This window comes from Cydia splendana, chromosome 16 (assembly GCF_910591565.1).
Source record: "Cydia splendana chromosome 16, ilCydSple1.2, whole genome shotgun sequence".
NCBI classification, from domain to species: domain Eukaryota; kingdom Metazoa; phylum Arthropoda; class Insecta; order Lepidoptera; family Tortricidae; genus Cydia; species Cydia splendana.
In genome coordinates this window covers 15,786,668-15,804,911 of record NC_085975.1, presented here as the reverse complement: position 1 = coordinate 15,804,911, position 18,244 = coordinate 15,786,668, and the positions used below count along the sequence as shown (strand labels likewise).

General features: G+C 37.5%; 1 protein-coding gene across 1 annotated transcript; it reads left to right on the top strand.

Moving 5' to 3' along the window:
* The first annotated feature begins 9,100 nt into the window (after nt 1-9,100).
* On the top strand, nt 9,101-18,160 carry LOC134798439 (putative phosphatidate phosphatase). Its single transcript, XM_063770878.1, has 6 exons — nt 9,101-9,490; nt 10,187-10,341; nt 10,986-11,188; nt 12,803-12,917; nt 14,075-14,242; nt 14,807-18,160. The coding sequence occupies exons 1-6, from the start codon at nt 9,439-9,441 to the stop codon at nt 14,981-14,983; spliced, it is 870 nt and encodes a 289-aa protein (XP_063626948.1). The 5' UTR covers nt 9,101-9,438; the 3' UTR covers nt 14,984-18,160.
* The last annotated feature ends 84 nt before the right edge of the window (nt 18,161-18,244 follow it).

The window sequence follows — 18,244 nt, the reverse complement described above, 5'->3', positions numbered from 1 at the left end:
ATTCATTTTCCGAATCGAGCCGATAGTGTATTAATGATGCGATGGTCGTATGAAGGTCTTATCTTAAGAATATAAGTAAATAAGAAATTACAATACATCATTTTAGTATTTTTACGTAGGGGAGAGCGAGGAAAAACGGGTGGAAAGTACTTAACAATTGCTCTGTAGGTTTATCCAATAGTCAAAACACCACTCCGCTGCTTTCCAGTAATAGCCGGTGGCGCCCCCTTCACTTGCACTCAGTCAAAACGCGCGCTGTTAGGGTATTTCGCCTGTAACTAGCCACCTGTTAGTAACTGGCCACCCTAAACTAAAAATTAATTCTATTCACCTATAAACAGAATTCATTTTAGTATAAGGTGACTAGTTATTGAAGGCAGGCCAGTTATTAAAACCTTATGCAGATCATTAACATCATTATAAGCAGTTCTACATAAAGGATGACTCACGTTAGACCGGGCCGTGCCCGGACCGGGGCGGGCCGGAGCGAGCCGACACAGGGGCTGTCAGGAGCGCCACCGTGACCGGGCCGTTCCGGGACCGGGGCGTCAGTAGGGCTACCGCCAATACCGAAAATCGTCAATTGCGGGCATTTTTCTCTGTCACTCTAATTACGCCTTCATTGGAGTAAAAGAGTAAGATCCCCGCAATTTGCGAATTTCGGTTTTCGCGGTAGCCCCTCAGGGCCACCCGACACTAGTTTATTACATTAACACTAGTGCTGTCCGAGCCTCTAGTGTTTGTAGAAACTAGAGTCCTTTGAGTCTGAATTTGAAGAACAGCTCGTTTTTACAAGACTGCTAGGAAGAATAACCCATAGGAGTCACGTCCCTCAGACATGAGGTCACGACCACGAAGAAGATGTGTAGGGCTCTTAAGACTACACTTTTTTAGTTTTAAAGGTTGCTTACTTGTTAGGTCATTTCATTACATTGCATTTAGGATGCTGATAGGTAAGGTGTAAACAGGCCATGAAATTTTGCAGCAAATGGGTTAAGAGGAAAGAGGACGGCCGCTTTACCATACAAACGTAGTTCTCATTTTCCTCTCTGAATATTGCATAATGGAAAATATTTTTGCATAATTTGATGTATATTAACCATAGCTATGCCAGAACATTCGACTATTTTGATTATTGTAAAAATTAAGAGCAAAAATAAATTTCATACAAATTTTTAAACACTTCTAACTTTTATAATAATCAAAAATTCGAAAAAAGGCAAACGTAGCAGGCTTATTCCCACTAGTTACCACCAAGTCGTTGTTGTTGTTGCCAATTTTGTCAAAATATTTTCAATAATGTTAATATCCAGAAAGGAAAATGAGGACTAATATATTCGTATGAAAATGCGAATTCGCGCGGGTCTTCCACTTTCGTCTTAAGATGAGGATTAAATAAAGCATGGACAATGTTTAATAACAAAATATTTTAATGTTAAAGTAGGTAATCATCGGGTCTCTATTGTTTCCCGAATAGTTTTGTCATAATGTATTGTTTGTCCGAATTTTCGTTAGTCATAATTGGTTTTTCTCAGAAAAGCGTAACTTTTCAGGATTGCCATAAAACAAACCTAACCTAACCTAACTTATCTATAGAATAACCTTACGAAAATCCTGAAAAGTTAACGGTTTCAGTTTTATGACTAACAATAATATGACAAACACTACATTATGACTTAAAACTTTATGGGAAACAAAGGGATCCCATAATCATCACATGGTGAATTTCTTATACTATAAATTATGAATGAATGATTAATGTTATTTTACTGTGAATTATTATTCAGAAACATTCTTAGTCATTTTTGTGTTACCTTCAAGAACACTGTCTGGGTTTACTAATGTGATAGCACATAATAATTCAGGTATATTATTCTCTGTTGCGAATTCAAAGAGACTGAACCAGTCTCCATGTTTAGCTGTCTGGGCAAGCGTTGATATGCATTCTGCCTTTAAATCTTCAATTAAATAATATGAAGCGATCAATAATAACGGCCGAAGCCCTTCTTCGGGCAGTGTGCCCAAGTACATATACTGTTTCAAGTGTTGAAGAGTCTGCAGTGTAACTCCTTTGATCTGAACCTTTCCCTCAGTTGTCTCCTTCCATTCTCGGCTGAGCATTGCCTTGAAGACATCGCTATGGGCTGCCAGGTGCGCTCTATGTACAGCAACGCTACCATTTTCAGATCCCAAATTAAAGTCCGTGAACTCCACATCATTATAAAGCTTCACAAGCAAACAGTCTTGAACCTTGTGTGCAGAAATAGTGATATTCAAAAGACATGTGCGCACATCATTTAAACTAATATCACAATTTAATTTTTCACCAAGTTTTCTGGTTTCCTTTCTCTCTCTGCAGAACCACTCAGAATACAATGGCTTATCAAATTCAAGACAAGACACCTTCAGTTTAACTTTATCAATTTTTTCTATTTTATAGAAAGTCGTTTTATATTGTATTACTGTTATTTTATTGTTTTTAGATTATTATTATTGATATTTTTTGCTGTGACGATCTTTTTGTGAAATGCATTCTATTTTGACGTGTGAAATTTAATGTATATTTACAACAAGAAATAAATGAATCTAATCTAATCTATCATCTTTAGCTTTTACGTGCTGTTGTGCAGTAATGAAAGTCAAAAGTGCACTTTGACTATCCTTGGTGTAAAATTTTAAACACAACGTGGCTAAATCATTAACATTTAATTCTTCGCTCTGCACTTCATTTTCTTCTTCAAGGATGGATATCATGCATCTTAATTTCAAGAATGATCCTAGCTGTTTTTGTTTGATTTTTCTGAAACAAATTGTTTACATTTTATTAACCTACAAGGTGTGTGGTAAGTAGTTCAAGCTGTTCAAGGATAAGGAATTAGGAATGATAGTAAACACTATACAATAGTTTGCAATTTTTTTTTTTGCTATTTATAAACGTGTTATGCTATTACTTACAGATTCATGGGCATGGTGAACAGTCACAGTGGTTAAACTTTGACGCTGAAAAATTGATAATTCCTTCTTAGGTAAAAGAGTACGTTTCGTTGCCTACCAGTATATTTTGCAAGCAATTTTGTTAAAAACTACTGACAACTAATTTGAATAAGAAAATTATGAACAACGAAACAAAATGACACTAACAAAAACAAAACAATAACTATTGTATTTTAACTTGACTGACGATGGACGATGACGCCGCCGGCCGGTAAAAAGTACCATAACGGATAAATACAGTGTTAACACTTACCAAGAGCGTGCTTATATATCTCATCTCAGCATTTCATAGATAGCTTAGAATTAGAGAAAAAACAAAACAAGACCTGTATCAGTTTTCCGATATTATTTTCGGTTTATTTGTGGAAATAAAATGGAAGTATCATCAATGAAACGCTCATAAAAAATAATCAAATAACAAACATCATATAATTTTTGAACGCGCCAGTGTTGCCAGATGGTCACAAAAGTCACATTTTTCGTGACTTTTCGCCTTCTCGTGTGACCTGTGCGTGACTTACGATCTTGAGGCAATTTTTGTGACTTTTTAAGCTAGACGAATTTTGGACCCATGGTTAAAATGCTAGGGGAACTAAAGTGGAAAACACAACTTTTTTTCTTTCAGATCGATTATTTCCGAAAATATTAAGTTGATCAAAAATAGTCCTTAAAGACCCTTATTCATTTTAAAAGACATATCCAAGACACCCACACTATAGGGTAAAAGCGAAAAAAAAAATCATCCCCACTTAATGTAGGGGAGTCACCCTAAAAAAATATTTTTTCTAGTTTATATTTTATGACTTTGTCAGTGTAGCAAATTTATATATTCATGCCAAATTTAATAATAGAAAGTAGAAAAAAATATTTTTTTATGGTGGCTGCCCTACATTAAAGTGGGGATGAATTTTTTTTTGCTTCCACCCTATAGTGTGGAATGTCGTTAGATAGGTCTTTTAAAACGAATACACTTCAAGAACCATTTTTTGATCAACTTAATATTTTCGGAAATAATCGATCTGAAAGAAAAAAAGTTGTGTTTTCCCCTTTAGTTCCCCTAACTTTTGAACCATGGGTCCAAAAAATATGAAAAAAATCATAAAAACATAGCTTAGTAAAGACTTTCAAGGAAAAATATAGCGAACCTAATCGGTATAGCTGTTTTTGAGTTTTTGCGAATAGTCTATTTTGACAGACGGGTAACTACGGAACCCTACACTGAACATGGCCCGACATGCTCTAAACCGGTTTTTTTTATATTTTATCAGCAGGCCCCAATTTCACCACGGTGACAGGTGCGACAATTGTAAAACATCACTGTTGCTGACGTCACATGCATCCATCGGCTACGGTTACCGCTTACCATCGGGCGGGCCGTATTTCTGTTTGCCACCATCGAAAAACAGATATTTCTCTTGCTAAGTTTATGACAATTGTCACAAGAAACACTACAATTGTCACGAAATTCCGACATATAACTCATTTCCTGTCAAGATTCACCGACAATTCTACAAATGTGTCGACTAGAAAAAATAATTCTTGTTTCACAACATAATTGTAATACATACAATTGTAGCAAAATGCCTGTCATGTTTGTAAGTATTTCTATAGAAAATATTTTATAAAATTGTAATATGTCACCTGTCGCTTGACAATTGTCGCTCGACATATGTCACTGACAATTGTAGCCGTGGTGAAATTGGGGCCTGGTCACTTAACTTGCTTACTCCAAACTATTTTTTTTATTTATGATGAACAATTACGAAAAAAACCGGGCAAGTGCGAGTCGGACTCGCACACGAAGGGTTCCGTACCATAATGCAAAAAAAAAACGAAAAAAAAGCAAAAACAAAACGGTCACCCATCCAAGTACTGACCACTTTGCTTAACTTTGGTCAAAAATCACGTTTGTTGTATGGGAGCCCCATTTAAATCTTTATTTTATTCTGTTTTTAGTATTTGTTGTTATAGCGGCAACAGAAATACATCATCGGGGCTATTCATAAATTACGTCATTTCAAATTAGGGGGGGGGTCTGGACATCGGATGACGGTAGCATGAAGTAGGAGGAAATGGGGTCATTTGAAGCATGATTTTTGGATGATTATAGGGGGGGGGGGGTCAATAATCGTCAAAAATCGATGACGTAATTTATGGACAGCCCCATCTGTGAAAATTTCAACTGTCTAGCTATCACGGTTCGTGAGATACAGCCTGGTGACAGACGGACGGACGGACGGACGGACGGACAGCGAAGTCTTAGTAATAGGGTTCCGTACCCAAAGGGTAAAACGGGACCCTATTACTTAAACCGTCTATTTTTTAACTCTAATTTAACTTTAACAACCTGAAGCTCCTAAAGTATTGATCGTAGAGTAAAATTAAACATAACCAAATTTGTAGGAAATTGTATGATAAAACTTTTGTCCGAAGTAATAGGCTACCTCGCACAACGTATCAGCATTGCGATACAGCGAGGAAATGCCGCCAGCATCCTTGGAACAATGCCTCAAGGGCCTATTTTAGATTTAAGCTAGTTATCAATTTAGTTTAGTAGTACCGAAGTAATTATAATGCTATTTGTACATATATTCGAGATATGAGCAAAAATAAGAAAAAAGGTACCTTTAACCCTCCCTGCACCCTCAGCACACCCCCTACCCTCGAGGACTTTTAGTATGTTTATTTAGACACCACAAGGTATACCTGTACCAATTTTCAAAACTACTCGAATTATTTCCGCAGATTTTTCTAATTTGCTTGGGTTATTTCTTAATTTTTTAACTTTCTCATTGACCCCCCAAAAGTAGCCCCCATGCTTAAAATTCATTTGTTTACGTTACATGACTTACATGTCCGTCTTTGGGTCACTAATTCCACCAATTTGTACCAAATTTCAACTTAATTGGTCCAGTAGTTTCCGTGAAAATAGGCTGTGACAGACGGACAGACAGACAGACAGACGCACGAGTGATCCTATAAATAAGGGTTCCGTTTTTTCTTTTTGAGGAAAAATCATAAAAGGTTAGTAGATTTTTTGTGAAATATATTATTTTCTGAATTTCTTCTAACAAAATCGATTTACCTACCCATACAATCTATACATATAATAAAGCTGAAGAGGGTCGAAAGTCTGTACATGGAAGATATTCGAAAAAAAGTTGGCTGGGGATACTTAGAATCGATAACAGAACACGTTCCAACAGTTTTTAGAATTTTTGTCTGTTTGTCTGTTTATCTGTTTATCTGTTTGTCTGTTTATTTGAACGCGCATCACGTGAAAACGGCTGAACGGATTTTGATGGAAACTTTACTAATCTGTCGAGAACATCCCCGGCCAGGTTATAGGCTATAAAAATTCAACCCCTAAAAAGGGGGGTAGCCACAACACTCGCTTGACTTAAGTTTGCCCCTGAATCTTATGGCGCTACTTAGGAAAGAGGGGCAAACTTTTTCCAAATATGTTCTAGCACTATAGAGTACCGTGCTAAACTAACAGATGGCGCTGAATTTGATACGTTGTGACATGAATAAGCCACCGAGGAAGGATTTTGCCAAATTAACTCTAAGTTTAGAAGAGAGGGTACGGATATCAACAAATTTAATTGAATAATTATGTTGATTTAATAATACAACAAAATTAAACGACAGTAAATTAATTGCCCCTTATTGCACAGTGCCATCTTTTGGGGAACTGAGTAGACATTAAGTAATCAAGAAAACTAAAAATGAGTTTACATAGTTACGTAGTGGTAAAATAAACACACATATCAACACGCGTATAATTGCATAATTATTTAAAATTATTAATTTTCTCCGTCATGAATTATACCTAATCGTAATTATATCGCATCCATATCAAATCCATATTCATACATATACAGCACTTAATAATGGCCACGAAGGTGGGTACTTTGAAAAAAAAACATTGACCTCTGTCATTTGCAGTGCCGGATTAACCCTTTTAAGCAAAATAAGCACTTGCTTAGGGCACCACGTCTAGGGGGCACCAAAACCGTAGGCAAAAAAATGCGCAGGCTGCATCAGCATTGCAGTCGTCGTGGAGTAGGTACCTACATGAAACTTTTATACGTGTACAAGTACCCATCTAATAACGAAGGGTCGTAGGGATCAAGTAAGAGAGTGAGGGTACGTAAGAACATCTCCAACGTAGGCTTTCGATTTGACCTTACGCGGAGGCCCTTAAAGTCATGGAGAAAAATCTTGCTTTAGGGCTTGCGGCCAGCCGATTTTTTCGACATAGGTTACCGATTTTATAGCGAGTTTTGCTCTCTTGCACGCCAGATTTGTCGGCCAAGCCGAGTTGATCCTTAGCCGCGATCCTGAGACCTAACTGTTAAAGTGTTATAAGGGGCCCCGTGAAAGCCGAAAACTAAAAACATCCTATCAAGTAGCGCTTTCGAGTGAAGCCAAAGAGCGAATAGTAGAAGAGACGTGATCACATGCATAGATTCGATTTCAAGCCACTCTTTTGCAGTTCGGCGTTAGGTCTTATGCGAGGCCTTCTGCCTTACGGCAAAGTCGATCTTCTGCCTTAATTACACTTGGGCGTGGATCCAAATCCAAGCTCTGCTTTCTTGCATCTTTTCACCTCTCTTGCATCAAACAACCTTGCTGAGACCCTTAAATATCGAGCCCTATGCGAAGCTAGGCTGATAAAAAACTGTCCCATCCCTTCTCTGTATGAAATCCTGGATTCGCGCCTGGTTGGGACTAAAAGTAAAAATGTACAACTGACTATCAAATTGTGTTTTTTATATCGAAAAATTTTCGCGCTCGCTTCGCTCGCGTTTTAATAACTTTCTAAGATTTGATAAAGGTCACATTCGGGTGGCGACTGCAGCAGCATTACTCTGTTGCAACGTTAATGCTGCAGCACTGTCAATTTTCGTGATAAAATGATGTAACTGATTTCCATACTAAAAGTAAAAATGTACAACTGACTATCAAATTGTGTTTTTTATATCGAAAAATTTTCGCGCTCGCTTCGATCGCGTTTTAATAACTTTCTAAGATTTGATAAAGGTGACATTCAGGTGGCGACTGCAGCAGCATTACTCTGTTGCCACGTTACTGCTGCAGCACTGTCAATTTTCGTGATAAAATGATGTAACTGATTTCCATACTAAAAGTAAAAATGTACAACTGTCTATCAAATTGCGTTTTTTATATCGAAAAATTTTCGCGCTCGCTTCGCTCGCGTTTTCAATCACTTTCTAAGATATGAATAAGGTGACATTCAGGTGGCGACTGCAGCAGCATTACTCTGTTGCAACGTTACTGCTGCAGCACTGTCAATTTTCGTGATAAAATTATGTAACTGATTTCCATACTAAAAGTAAAAATGTACAACTGTCTATCAAATTGCGTTTTTTATATCGAAAAATTTTCGCGCTCGCTTCGCTCGCGTTTTCAATCACTTTCTAAGAGATGATAAAGTTGACATTCGGGTGGCGACTGCAGCAGCATTACTCTGTTGCTACGTTACTGCTGCAGCACTGTCAATTTTCGTGATAAAATTATGTGACTGATTTCCATACTAAAAGTAAAAATGTACAACTGTCTATCAAATTGCGTTTTTATATCGAAACATTTTCGCGCTCGCTTCGCTCGCGTTTTCAATAACATTCTAAGATATGGCGACTGCAGCAGTATTAGGTAGGTACTCTGTTGCAACGTTACTGCTGCGGCACTGTCAAGTTTCGTGATAAAATGATGTGACTGATTTCCATTCTCAACTGTAATGCGGCAATGAACGTCACTCAATTTGTACCTAACTGTAAAATATTTTACCTGGACTACAGTCCTCTAGCATATCCATCTGTCAACTTTACTTCAAGTTCCGCCTCCAGGGGAGAGGGAGAGAAATTAGGATTAGAAATTAGCCGCTTACTGACACAGACCGAATTCCACGCGAGCGGAGCCGCGGGCACAGCTAGTACAATAATATAAAAATGTGACTTGAGCAGCAAAAACGTGACTTTTAGGGAAACGAAACGTAACTTATGACTCCAGAGCCCACAAGAAAAGAAAACTTGAGTTCTTTATAATGAATGAAATAACATTCAAGCTGATAGCTGCTATACTGTTTTGTGAAACCGGTAGAAATAGAAACCTTATTATATTGCCTTTAGTGCATTACACTTAAAGTATGCTTTAAAGTCTTTAAACCCTCTGTCTGGAAAGTAATTCTATGATGGCATAGAGCAGTGAGCTAAATGTTTGCGTAATAATTTAGCACTGGCATTATTATGTAAATAGATAAACTTCCTGATTCACAATGACGTTATAATAAGTCATATTTGCTAAGGCGAGTATCACGGACATCACGGTATTACAGTATTACTCAGTCTCGGCCGTAGCCTGAATCATGTCAAATTAGAACATATCTGTACTTTAATTATTGTATCGGTGCCGCTGAAAATGTGGGACAAAGCGAAGCTATACTGGTCGAAGACCAATCGTTGGCATAGAGGTATGTAAACTATATAATTTACCTTTTTAAATAGCTTTTGTAATTTTAATTAAAACCTCACATTGATCATACTCTAATTCTAGGTAGTTAATTCTGTTTTTTAACTCTTAAGTTTTCGCTTGCGTGACCTTCCGCAGGATGATTTGTGTAAGAATAAGTGCCAGTTGCACCATCCGCATTTGACAGACTGATCAAGCTCACCAAGCGCGCCGCGGCAGTGTACTATGAACTTTCCATACATTAAAAGTTTGCGAACTCTTTAACAATGACAAACAGTTTGGTGCAACCGACCCTAAGAGTTGGTTAGAGTATTTGTTTTTTATCACTGTCTACCAGCCGGGCTTATCATACAGGCATAACATTGACATAAGCTACAGTTTTGCAAACTTTTGTGCAGAACGCCCAATGCCGGTGGACCCTCAAAGAACCACAAATGCTGTTTTCAGTGGTTTAAAAGCCTCTAAGTATTATATCTCCAAAGAGGCTCAGTTTCAGATCCATCAAATAAGCAAACAAGATTTTAAGCCCCAAAGTCCCAGAGTAATATTTGCAGTTTTGAATTTGGAACCTTTTATTCCATTATGCTCAAAATTAAATTTGATTTTGCCCTTTTAAATGGACATCAGGATTTAGAATGATAACTCTTTATTTTTTCCTAAAATGGACTCCATGAATATAAATTATTGACATTTCCAGTGTTCCTGATACTTCTGATAGTGGAGCTGCGATTGGTGCCCGGAGGCCAGGTTGGGTTCTGGTGTAACGACCCGGCGCTGTCACACCCGTTCACCGGAGACACGGTCCACTGGAAATGGCTGCTCGTTACAACTATATTCCTTCCTCTAGTTGTTGTGAGTGCCTTGTGATTGATACTATATGGATATTAAAGTATTATAAATACAGATAGTTCTAGTAGTCTATTATTAAGAGGATCATGGACTACTGCTTTATATTTCTACATTATTTATTGTATACTGACCATAGGCATGCCCTTTGTTTGACCAAAAAACTGCCAAAGCCTTCAGCCGCCCCATAATGTATTTTCGGTAGTATCCAGCCGAAGTTTCAGTTTCCGTTTCAGCCAGCAAAAATCCGGTTTCGGTGGGAAATATACTTAAATCCACTACCAATTTGATCCACCGATCTATACCAATCCATCACAATTGAGGGTCTACCGCGAAAAAAAAAAACAAAATTACTTTAATCTAATCTCTCTATCACTCTTGCATTCGAGCGATAAATTTCGATTTGCGCGTTTCCCGGTAGGACCTTTGTAAACAAACCGCCTTGATGCATCAATGACATATTTTATTATCTTTGAAAACTTCTCAAAAAACAGTTTAAGGCACAGTAAGTATAAGTTACTCTATGGATATCTATGGTTTACGATAGGCGCTAGTGCTGCACTCTGGCGGCAGAACATTGCAGTAATACCCCCTATTGTTTCATCAGACACATCCTAATTAATAAATACATGTGTTTTCTTTCTTTCCAGATGTTGATGGCAGAAAGAAAATACCATAAAAATGAGAAATCCAAGTTAAAAACGAGATCTCAAGCATTGTCCTGGTACAAAGAGTATCTGTTCGGTCTTCTCCTCAATATAACTGTAGTACAAACCCTCAAGCTGATGGTGGGGTCTCCGAGACCGCATTTCTTTGACACATGTCAGCCGGAAGAGGCTTCAAGCTGTCAAGGGTAAGTTGTCAAATATTTTGTTTTGCGCTCTAGCATAGAGAAATATAGTAAGAATAGAGTGTTCACTCCATAATTATATCAGTTTTGTTACCAAAATGACTATTATTTTCGTAGTCGACATTTAACATCGAGTAGTGGAATTATCAGTACCGCTACTACTACCATACTACTACCATAGATGTCTCTCATGTGGCTCACGAAAATTGTGTTGAACAAAAATTTACAACCAATATTAGAAGCAGAAGGAGTTGAAAATAGAGTTCCGGTTAATCCGGTTATAATATTAGCTGAAAATTGTTGAGCATTAGACTTTTCGGTCGGTGCTACATCATTGTCAATACTGATTGCATGCATGATTTATGTACTTTTTAGGGTTCCGTACCTCAAAAGGAAAAACGGAACCCTTATAGGATCACTCGTGCGTCTGTCTGTCTGTCCGTCTGTCACAGCCTATTTTCTCGGAAACTACTGGACCAATTAAGTTGGAATTTGGTACACATATTTAAATTAGTGACCCAAAGATGGACATGTAACGTAAACAAATGAATTTTAAGCATGGGGGGCACTTTTGGGGGGTAAATGAGAAAATTTCAATCTACAGGGTGTTGGTACATCGTTTGCCAAATTAAAACGGCAGATAGGTTGAGTCATTTGCTATCTTCCCAGGCCTAGAAATTTTTAATTTTGCGCACGTTTTTTTTTCAGCTCTATGCCAGTTTTTCATAAATTTAAAATTTTTACTTCCGCAGTAGTAAAAAAAACCATGGCCAATTTTTTTTTCTAGGCATGAGTAGATAGCAAATGACTCAACCTATCTGCCTTTGCCGGCAAACGATGTACCAAACACCCTGTATATCGTGTCATATATCAAATGAAAGAGCTCATCTTGAGAATTTCAAATATATTTTTTTTGTAATTTTTTAATACATAGGTTAGAAGTTATTTAAGAAAATAGCCAAAAAACAAAAACCGGGCAAGTGCGAGTCGGACTCGCACACGAAGGGTTCCGTACCATAATGCAAAAAAAAAAACAAAAAAAAAAGCAAAAAAAAAACGGTCACCCATCCAAATACTGACCACTCCCGACGTTGCTTAACTTTGGTCAAAAATCAGGTTTGTTGTATGGGAGCCCCATTTAAATCTTTATTTTATTCTGTTTTTAGTATTTGTTGTTATAGCGGTAACAGAAATACATCATCTGTGAAAATTTCAACTGTCTAGCTATCACGGTTCGTGAGATACAGCCTGGTGACAGACGGACGGACGGACGGACGGACAGCGAAGTCTTAGTAATAGGGTCCCGTTTTACCCTTTGGGTACGGAACCCTAATTACCATTCCCCCTCCCCCCTTTATCTTCGAAACCACTGGGTCTAAAATGTTGAACAAAATACACTAAATATTTCTTTACCTATAGATGACAGGAAAACCTATTAGAAATGTCCAGTCAAGCGTGAGTTGGACTTAATGTACGGGACCCTTGAAACGCGAGTCCGACTCGCACTTGGCCGGTTTTTTTTCTCTATGGCTCTAGTCAGACTTCTACAGTTATTCTAGTTCGTAGTTCGTATGCTACTATAAAGCATGGTATAATAATTAGTTGACTTTGTTACAGATCAGAATACGTGCAGAGTTACACATGTACGAAGGCAGTATGGCAACATCAGTCGGACAAGAGCTTCCCATCCGGACACACGTCGCTGGCGTTGCACGCGGGGATTTTTATCGCAGTAAGTGTTAGGTACAGTCGACGTTAAAGATGTATTTACACTTTTACACCTTACTCCTTTGTAATAAGACGAAAAATGTAAACATATCTTTCGATCTTTCTTCGACTGTACAAGGACGAATAAAACATGAAGTGACTATACAAAGTCGCGTTCCTTCAAATTCAGCGCCATCTGTTGAATGGAACTTGAGTTCAGTGTGGCGACATCAGTCGGACAAGAGCTTTCCATCTGGACACACGTCGCTGGCGTTGCACGCGGGGATTTTTATCGCAGTAAGTGTTAGGTACATGGACGAATAAAAAATAAAACAAGAAGTGTCTATACAAAGTCGCGTTCCTTCAAATTCAGCGCCATCTATTGAATGGAACTTGAGTTCATTGTGGCAACACCAGTCAGACAAGAGCTTTCCATCCGGACACACGTCGCTGGCGCTGCACGAGGGGATTTTTATCGCAGTAAGAGTTTCTTCACTTCGTCACCATTTTTTACTCACTGCATTTTATCCACAAGAGAGTTTGATGAACCTAAATTTTAAGTTATCTCATCATGTTGGCTTGGCTGGTAGAATTGACTTTTTAATGATAATTTTGTATAATAATTATTTAATAGAGTTGATTTGGATTTGATTTGTAATGGTTTAAAATTAGTATTTTCCTCGCGGTGTGGTGTAAATTTTGTATTTCACTTGGTGGCAAAGTTTGTTTAACCATCGTGCCTTGAAACCCTTGAAATGCTCAAGGTTCCACTTTTCGAACCACTCGCTACGCTCACAATTTTGGAGTATTTCACTGGCTCGGGTGTCAATATTAGCACTAGGGGTTAAACAACCACTTTGCCCCCTTGTAGAACAAATAACGATTTCATCACACTCGCTCAGTAAATGTGGAATTGCACGCAGGTTTAGCGGGAGTTATAGAAAAAGCGTTCTCCCTAGGGAGTTAATATTATGAAGTTTCTATATATAATTAATAGTTTTTTGTCTCTATAATTAATTTTTGTATCGCAAGTGTGATGAAAAACATTGTGTGTAACTCGGGGCGTAATAATAATGCAAACTCGAGTCTATAAATCACTCCGGCAAGCCGTCGCGATTTAACTTACTCTCGTTTGCAATATTCAACTGACGCCCCATGTTGCACAATGTACTATTGTTGCAGTATTATATGCATCGCCGCGCAGGGGAAACTAGGGTAATATGGGGCCTGCAGGGTCTGACGCTGCTGAGCGCGCTGTATTGCTGTTTGTCCCGCATGTCGGACAATCGCCACCACTGGTGGGACGTGCTCGCGGGTGCCACACTCGCGTTGCCCATACTGTTGTACACCGTAAGTACCTACCATACCTAACTAATAAATAAGTGGTAAAATGTACGGAATAGGGAATATTACGCAAAACTCAGCATAGGGGCGCCACTTGCACTAACAGTAAACAAACCGCCTTGATGTCATGTCAATGGGGTTGGCCGGTAGCAGATGGCGCCAGCATAGCTTGCCCTGTCAATACCTAGAATTATGTCATTTTTTTTTACTGGAATTTTATGCCCTGGATGCCAGCCCTTTAAGCCAAATCTCATAGAAAAAGCTATGATGGCGCCATCTATGCAAACCTTTGACAGTTGCCAACCCCATTTATTAGTAACAAATAATCTGTGAAAATTTCTCAAAAAACTGTTTACGGCATAGTTTATAAATAAGTTACTGTATGGTTTACGGTTTGTGCTAGTGCTGCACTCTGGCGGCAGAACATTGCATTCATACTCCCTATTATCACAAAACCGATGTTTTGACAGTAACAGTGACACACGTTGTCCCTTTCTTGCATGACGCGTTCTCCTTCTCGCTCATTAAATTACCTTAATTTATGTAAAAATAAATACATTTATTTTTCAGATTATTTTCCTCTGCAAAAACTTCGAGTGTCTCGAAACGAATTGCGAGATTGAATCCGACATCGATCAGTCCACAGCCACCAGTGGTACAGATAAATCACATACCAGTGTCCAGGCCAGAGCCACACCCAGCGAAACAGACAAGTCATATAGCAACGGAACAGATGTCCATACGTAACAGAGTTACATAAAAATAATCGAGGGATGGGCGGTCAAATCCGATAAGTCGAGATATTTTGTCACTTAAATAAGAACTCTACGCACGTTACATATAGTTCTAATTTCAAAAACCCATTTGCACGACTTATCGGGTTTTGCCGCACACCCCTCGCAATTACCGCATTATCAAGGGTATCGAAACTTCGAAAAATATTTGTCCTATGCTATGTTTAATTTGACCGAAAATGCTTATTGTATTGTATTTCGAATACACTGTATTCCTGTAATTCTGAACGTCGAAAAACTCTATCGAAGGTCTATTATGATGAAAATTTGGGTGATTTTCGGATTTATCTGACATAGGAAATTACCCAAATACACCTTATCGCAACTGCGAAAACTGGTTTTCCCATGTTTCATTTCCCAAATTTTCATTTGACCGAACAAGTTTTTTTCAAAAAATACTGAAATTTTACTTTCAAAAAAATGCAAGTAGAAGCCATTGGGTTAGGTTAGATTGTTGGCGCTTCTAAATAACCGATGGTTTTTGAAAAAAAAACGCGTTCGGTCAAATAAAACATTGTACAACAGAACTAATGTTTCGATGTTGCGATTGGATGCCAAAAACAGTGAACGTTTTATTATAATGGTAACTTTACTTATTTATTTCTTGACTTTTAATTATTGCATCACATTCCAAAACTTTTGTAGAATATAAGAATTGTGTTGTGTATCGGTGTAAGCTATTTATTTAGAGTTAAGTCAGTTTTTTATGCACCTAGTCACCAAATCTGTCTGATAGTGAGATTATTTTTATTTTTTTACTATACCATTACTATTGTTAATGATGCTCCCTCACTGGCTGTTATAACATCGTATGACATGTGACAAGAGTCTTCAAGAGGGCTTTTTTTTGTATGGTGTCCATAGATAAATAAGCCCTTTTGAGAAGACTCCTTATGTGTACAACATGATAGTATGATAGTAGTAGTGGTTTATTAAATATGTTGTTTCAGTCACACAATGTTTTGTAACTGCCAGTGTGGGAACACCATTAGCGATCCAGTGATTGTAAATCAAGTTACATACTAGAAAACTAGTATTTTCAGAAGTAAAAAATGTAATTATATTAAATTATGACAATATAAATTAATCTAAGAGTAGCACCAATTGCAATGCCTTACCAGTATTTTAATTAATTATATATTTTTGTATTCGCGATTTCGCGCATAGACACTCGTCGTATATTGCATCCCTTTCCTGTATCCTTGAGACCCCGCATACAAAATTTTACATTTTCCACAATCTATTCTGAACTGTTATAATTATGTGACGTTTTCAACTAAAAGGTCATTGTCGGTTGTCGAACTTTGTGGGGTCTTAGGAGGCTAAGGCCAACTTGCACCATCCCAACTCGAGGTTAAGCGGTTAAACCGTTAACCCAGTGTCAAATTGTACTGGTAACCATAGTAACTCCAGGTTTAACCGGATAACCCCGGGTTAGTGGAATGGTGCAAGTGGCGCTAATAATGTTTCTAATACAACTGGATATAGGGATAATCCGGGAGACTTGCCCAAGTAAAATATTTTTATTTGTCAGACATGCGTCATCAGGTGATATTGGATTACTAATGAAATATTTTGAATTTGGTACTTTTAAGTTTAAGCTGGGTTCAACACTCTGACCTGGGCAAGTCTCTCGGACTCGCCCTAAGCTTGGATGCTTGGTTTTGGGTACAGATGTGCAAGTTGCTGAAAGTTTCCAAAAAGCTGGAAAAATTATCAGAAATTTCAGAATAATATCACAGGAAACAATGGAAACTTTCATTTTGGAAATATAAAATGTACACTTCCATTCATAAGTTAGAAGTTTCCGAAACTATTCCGTGTGGAAATTTCGCATTTTTGGAAACTTTCCGACGGTACATCAGTAATTTGGGTAAATTTTGTTTGGTTTGGGGCAGTTATAAGTATATAAGATTTGATAGTTGATAGATACTTTGTATATAAGATTTGGAATACACGCTTACCTCGCCGTATAATACGCGTTGCCAAATATTTTTATACAATTATAGGTGTTTGTGTAGATAATAAGCACGGATGAAATTAAAACAACGAATTCATAAATAAAAGTATTTTTATTAACCACCATAGCTTAGACATAAACTGGAAATACAATCCTGCATTTTGCATATTGACATCTCTGATAAATAGTTTTGATAAGTCTTTTTTGCTTGAGTTAGAGCGGTTTCGAACTACGTCCGATCCGAATCCTATCCGACCCCTGAAAATATGGTCCGCAGTAGCCGTAGAACTACTTCTATGGTAAGTTTAGTTAAGTTTTCACGGCTTTGGATCGGACGTAGTGCGAAACCGCTCTTAAGGTCCATGTTACAATAACAGGTTTACCTTTAAAATTAAACCATCATGTTGCTAAATTTTTAATAAATTAAATGCAAGAAATGCAGACATCGGCCGTTTAAAAAACATTTAAGTCTTTAGACAAAGATACGCTAAATAAATTACTACATTAAAATGCATGAAAAAAGAAAACTTATTCTAACCGAATGACAAAAAATTGAAAACTAAAGGGTCGTGAATGCCTTAACATCAGACATGAAAACGTGCATTCCGACTATTCCGAGGGATGGGCGCCAAACCCGATAAGTCTAGATATTTATAAGAACTACGCACGTAACATAAAATTCTAATATCAAAAAAACATTTGGACGACTTATCGGGTTTTACCGCAAACCCCTCGAATTTCTTGGTGAATGAAAATTACGTTTAAGTTTTAATTCGTACCAGGCGCCAAAAACGGTTTGTCTCATTGTCAGATCTAACTGATCTTGGAGTTTTCTTAAAAGAAGGACGTCTTTTTTTTTGTTTATAATGTATTAGATTTAACGTGTGATTCTATAGTTCGTTTTTTTTAGCATTAGAAATAAGGTAAACAATCTTGATGCGTCTTTTAATTGAAAAACACATTTTAAAAATATGCTACGGCAAATATGTAACAATTATGAATCTAATACGATCATTTATATTCTTCTCCTTTCATAAGTAATAGTTATTGATTTTTAAAAAGCGTTTTTCAATTAAAAGACATGTCAAGATCGCTTACCTTCTTTCAAGTTCTTTCTAATGCTAAAATACGACTTACGAGTATGTATGACAGAAGTGATAGAATCCGACCGGAGCACGGTGGGCTGGCCTTAGGCCATGATTCAAAAAATGCATGTGGTAGTTTTAAATTTCTAATGGCTGTTTCTTATTTGCC

What these genes read in the sequence shown, in the direction of transcription:
- LOC134798439 (XM_063770878.1), top strand. Translation starts at nt 9,439, where the DNA reads ATGTGGGACAAAGCGAAGCTATACTGGTCGAAGACCAATCGTTGGCAT. An exon ending in GAGGCTTCAAGCTGTCAAGG is followed by an intron (nt 11,189 to 12,802) that starts GTAAGTTGTCAA and finishes ACTTTGTTACAG; the next exon opens with ATCAGAATACGTGCAGAGTT. An exon ending in TGCCCATACTGTTGTACACC is followed by an intron (nt 14,243 to 14,806) that starts GTAAGTACCTAC and finishes TTTATTTTTCAG; the next exon opens with ATTATTTTCCTCTGCAAAAA.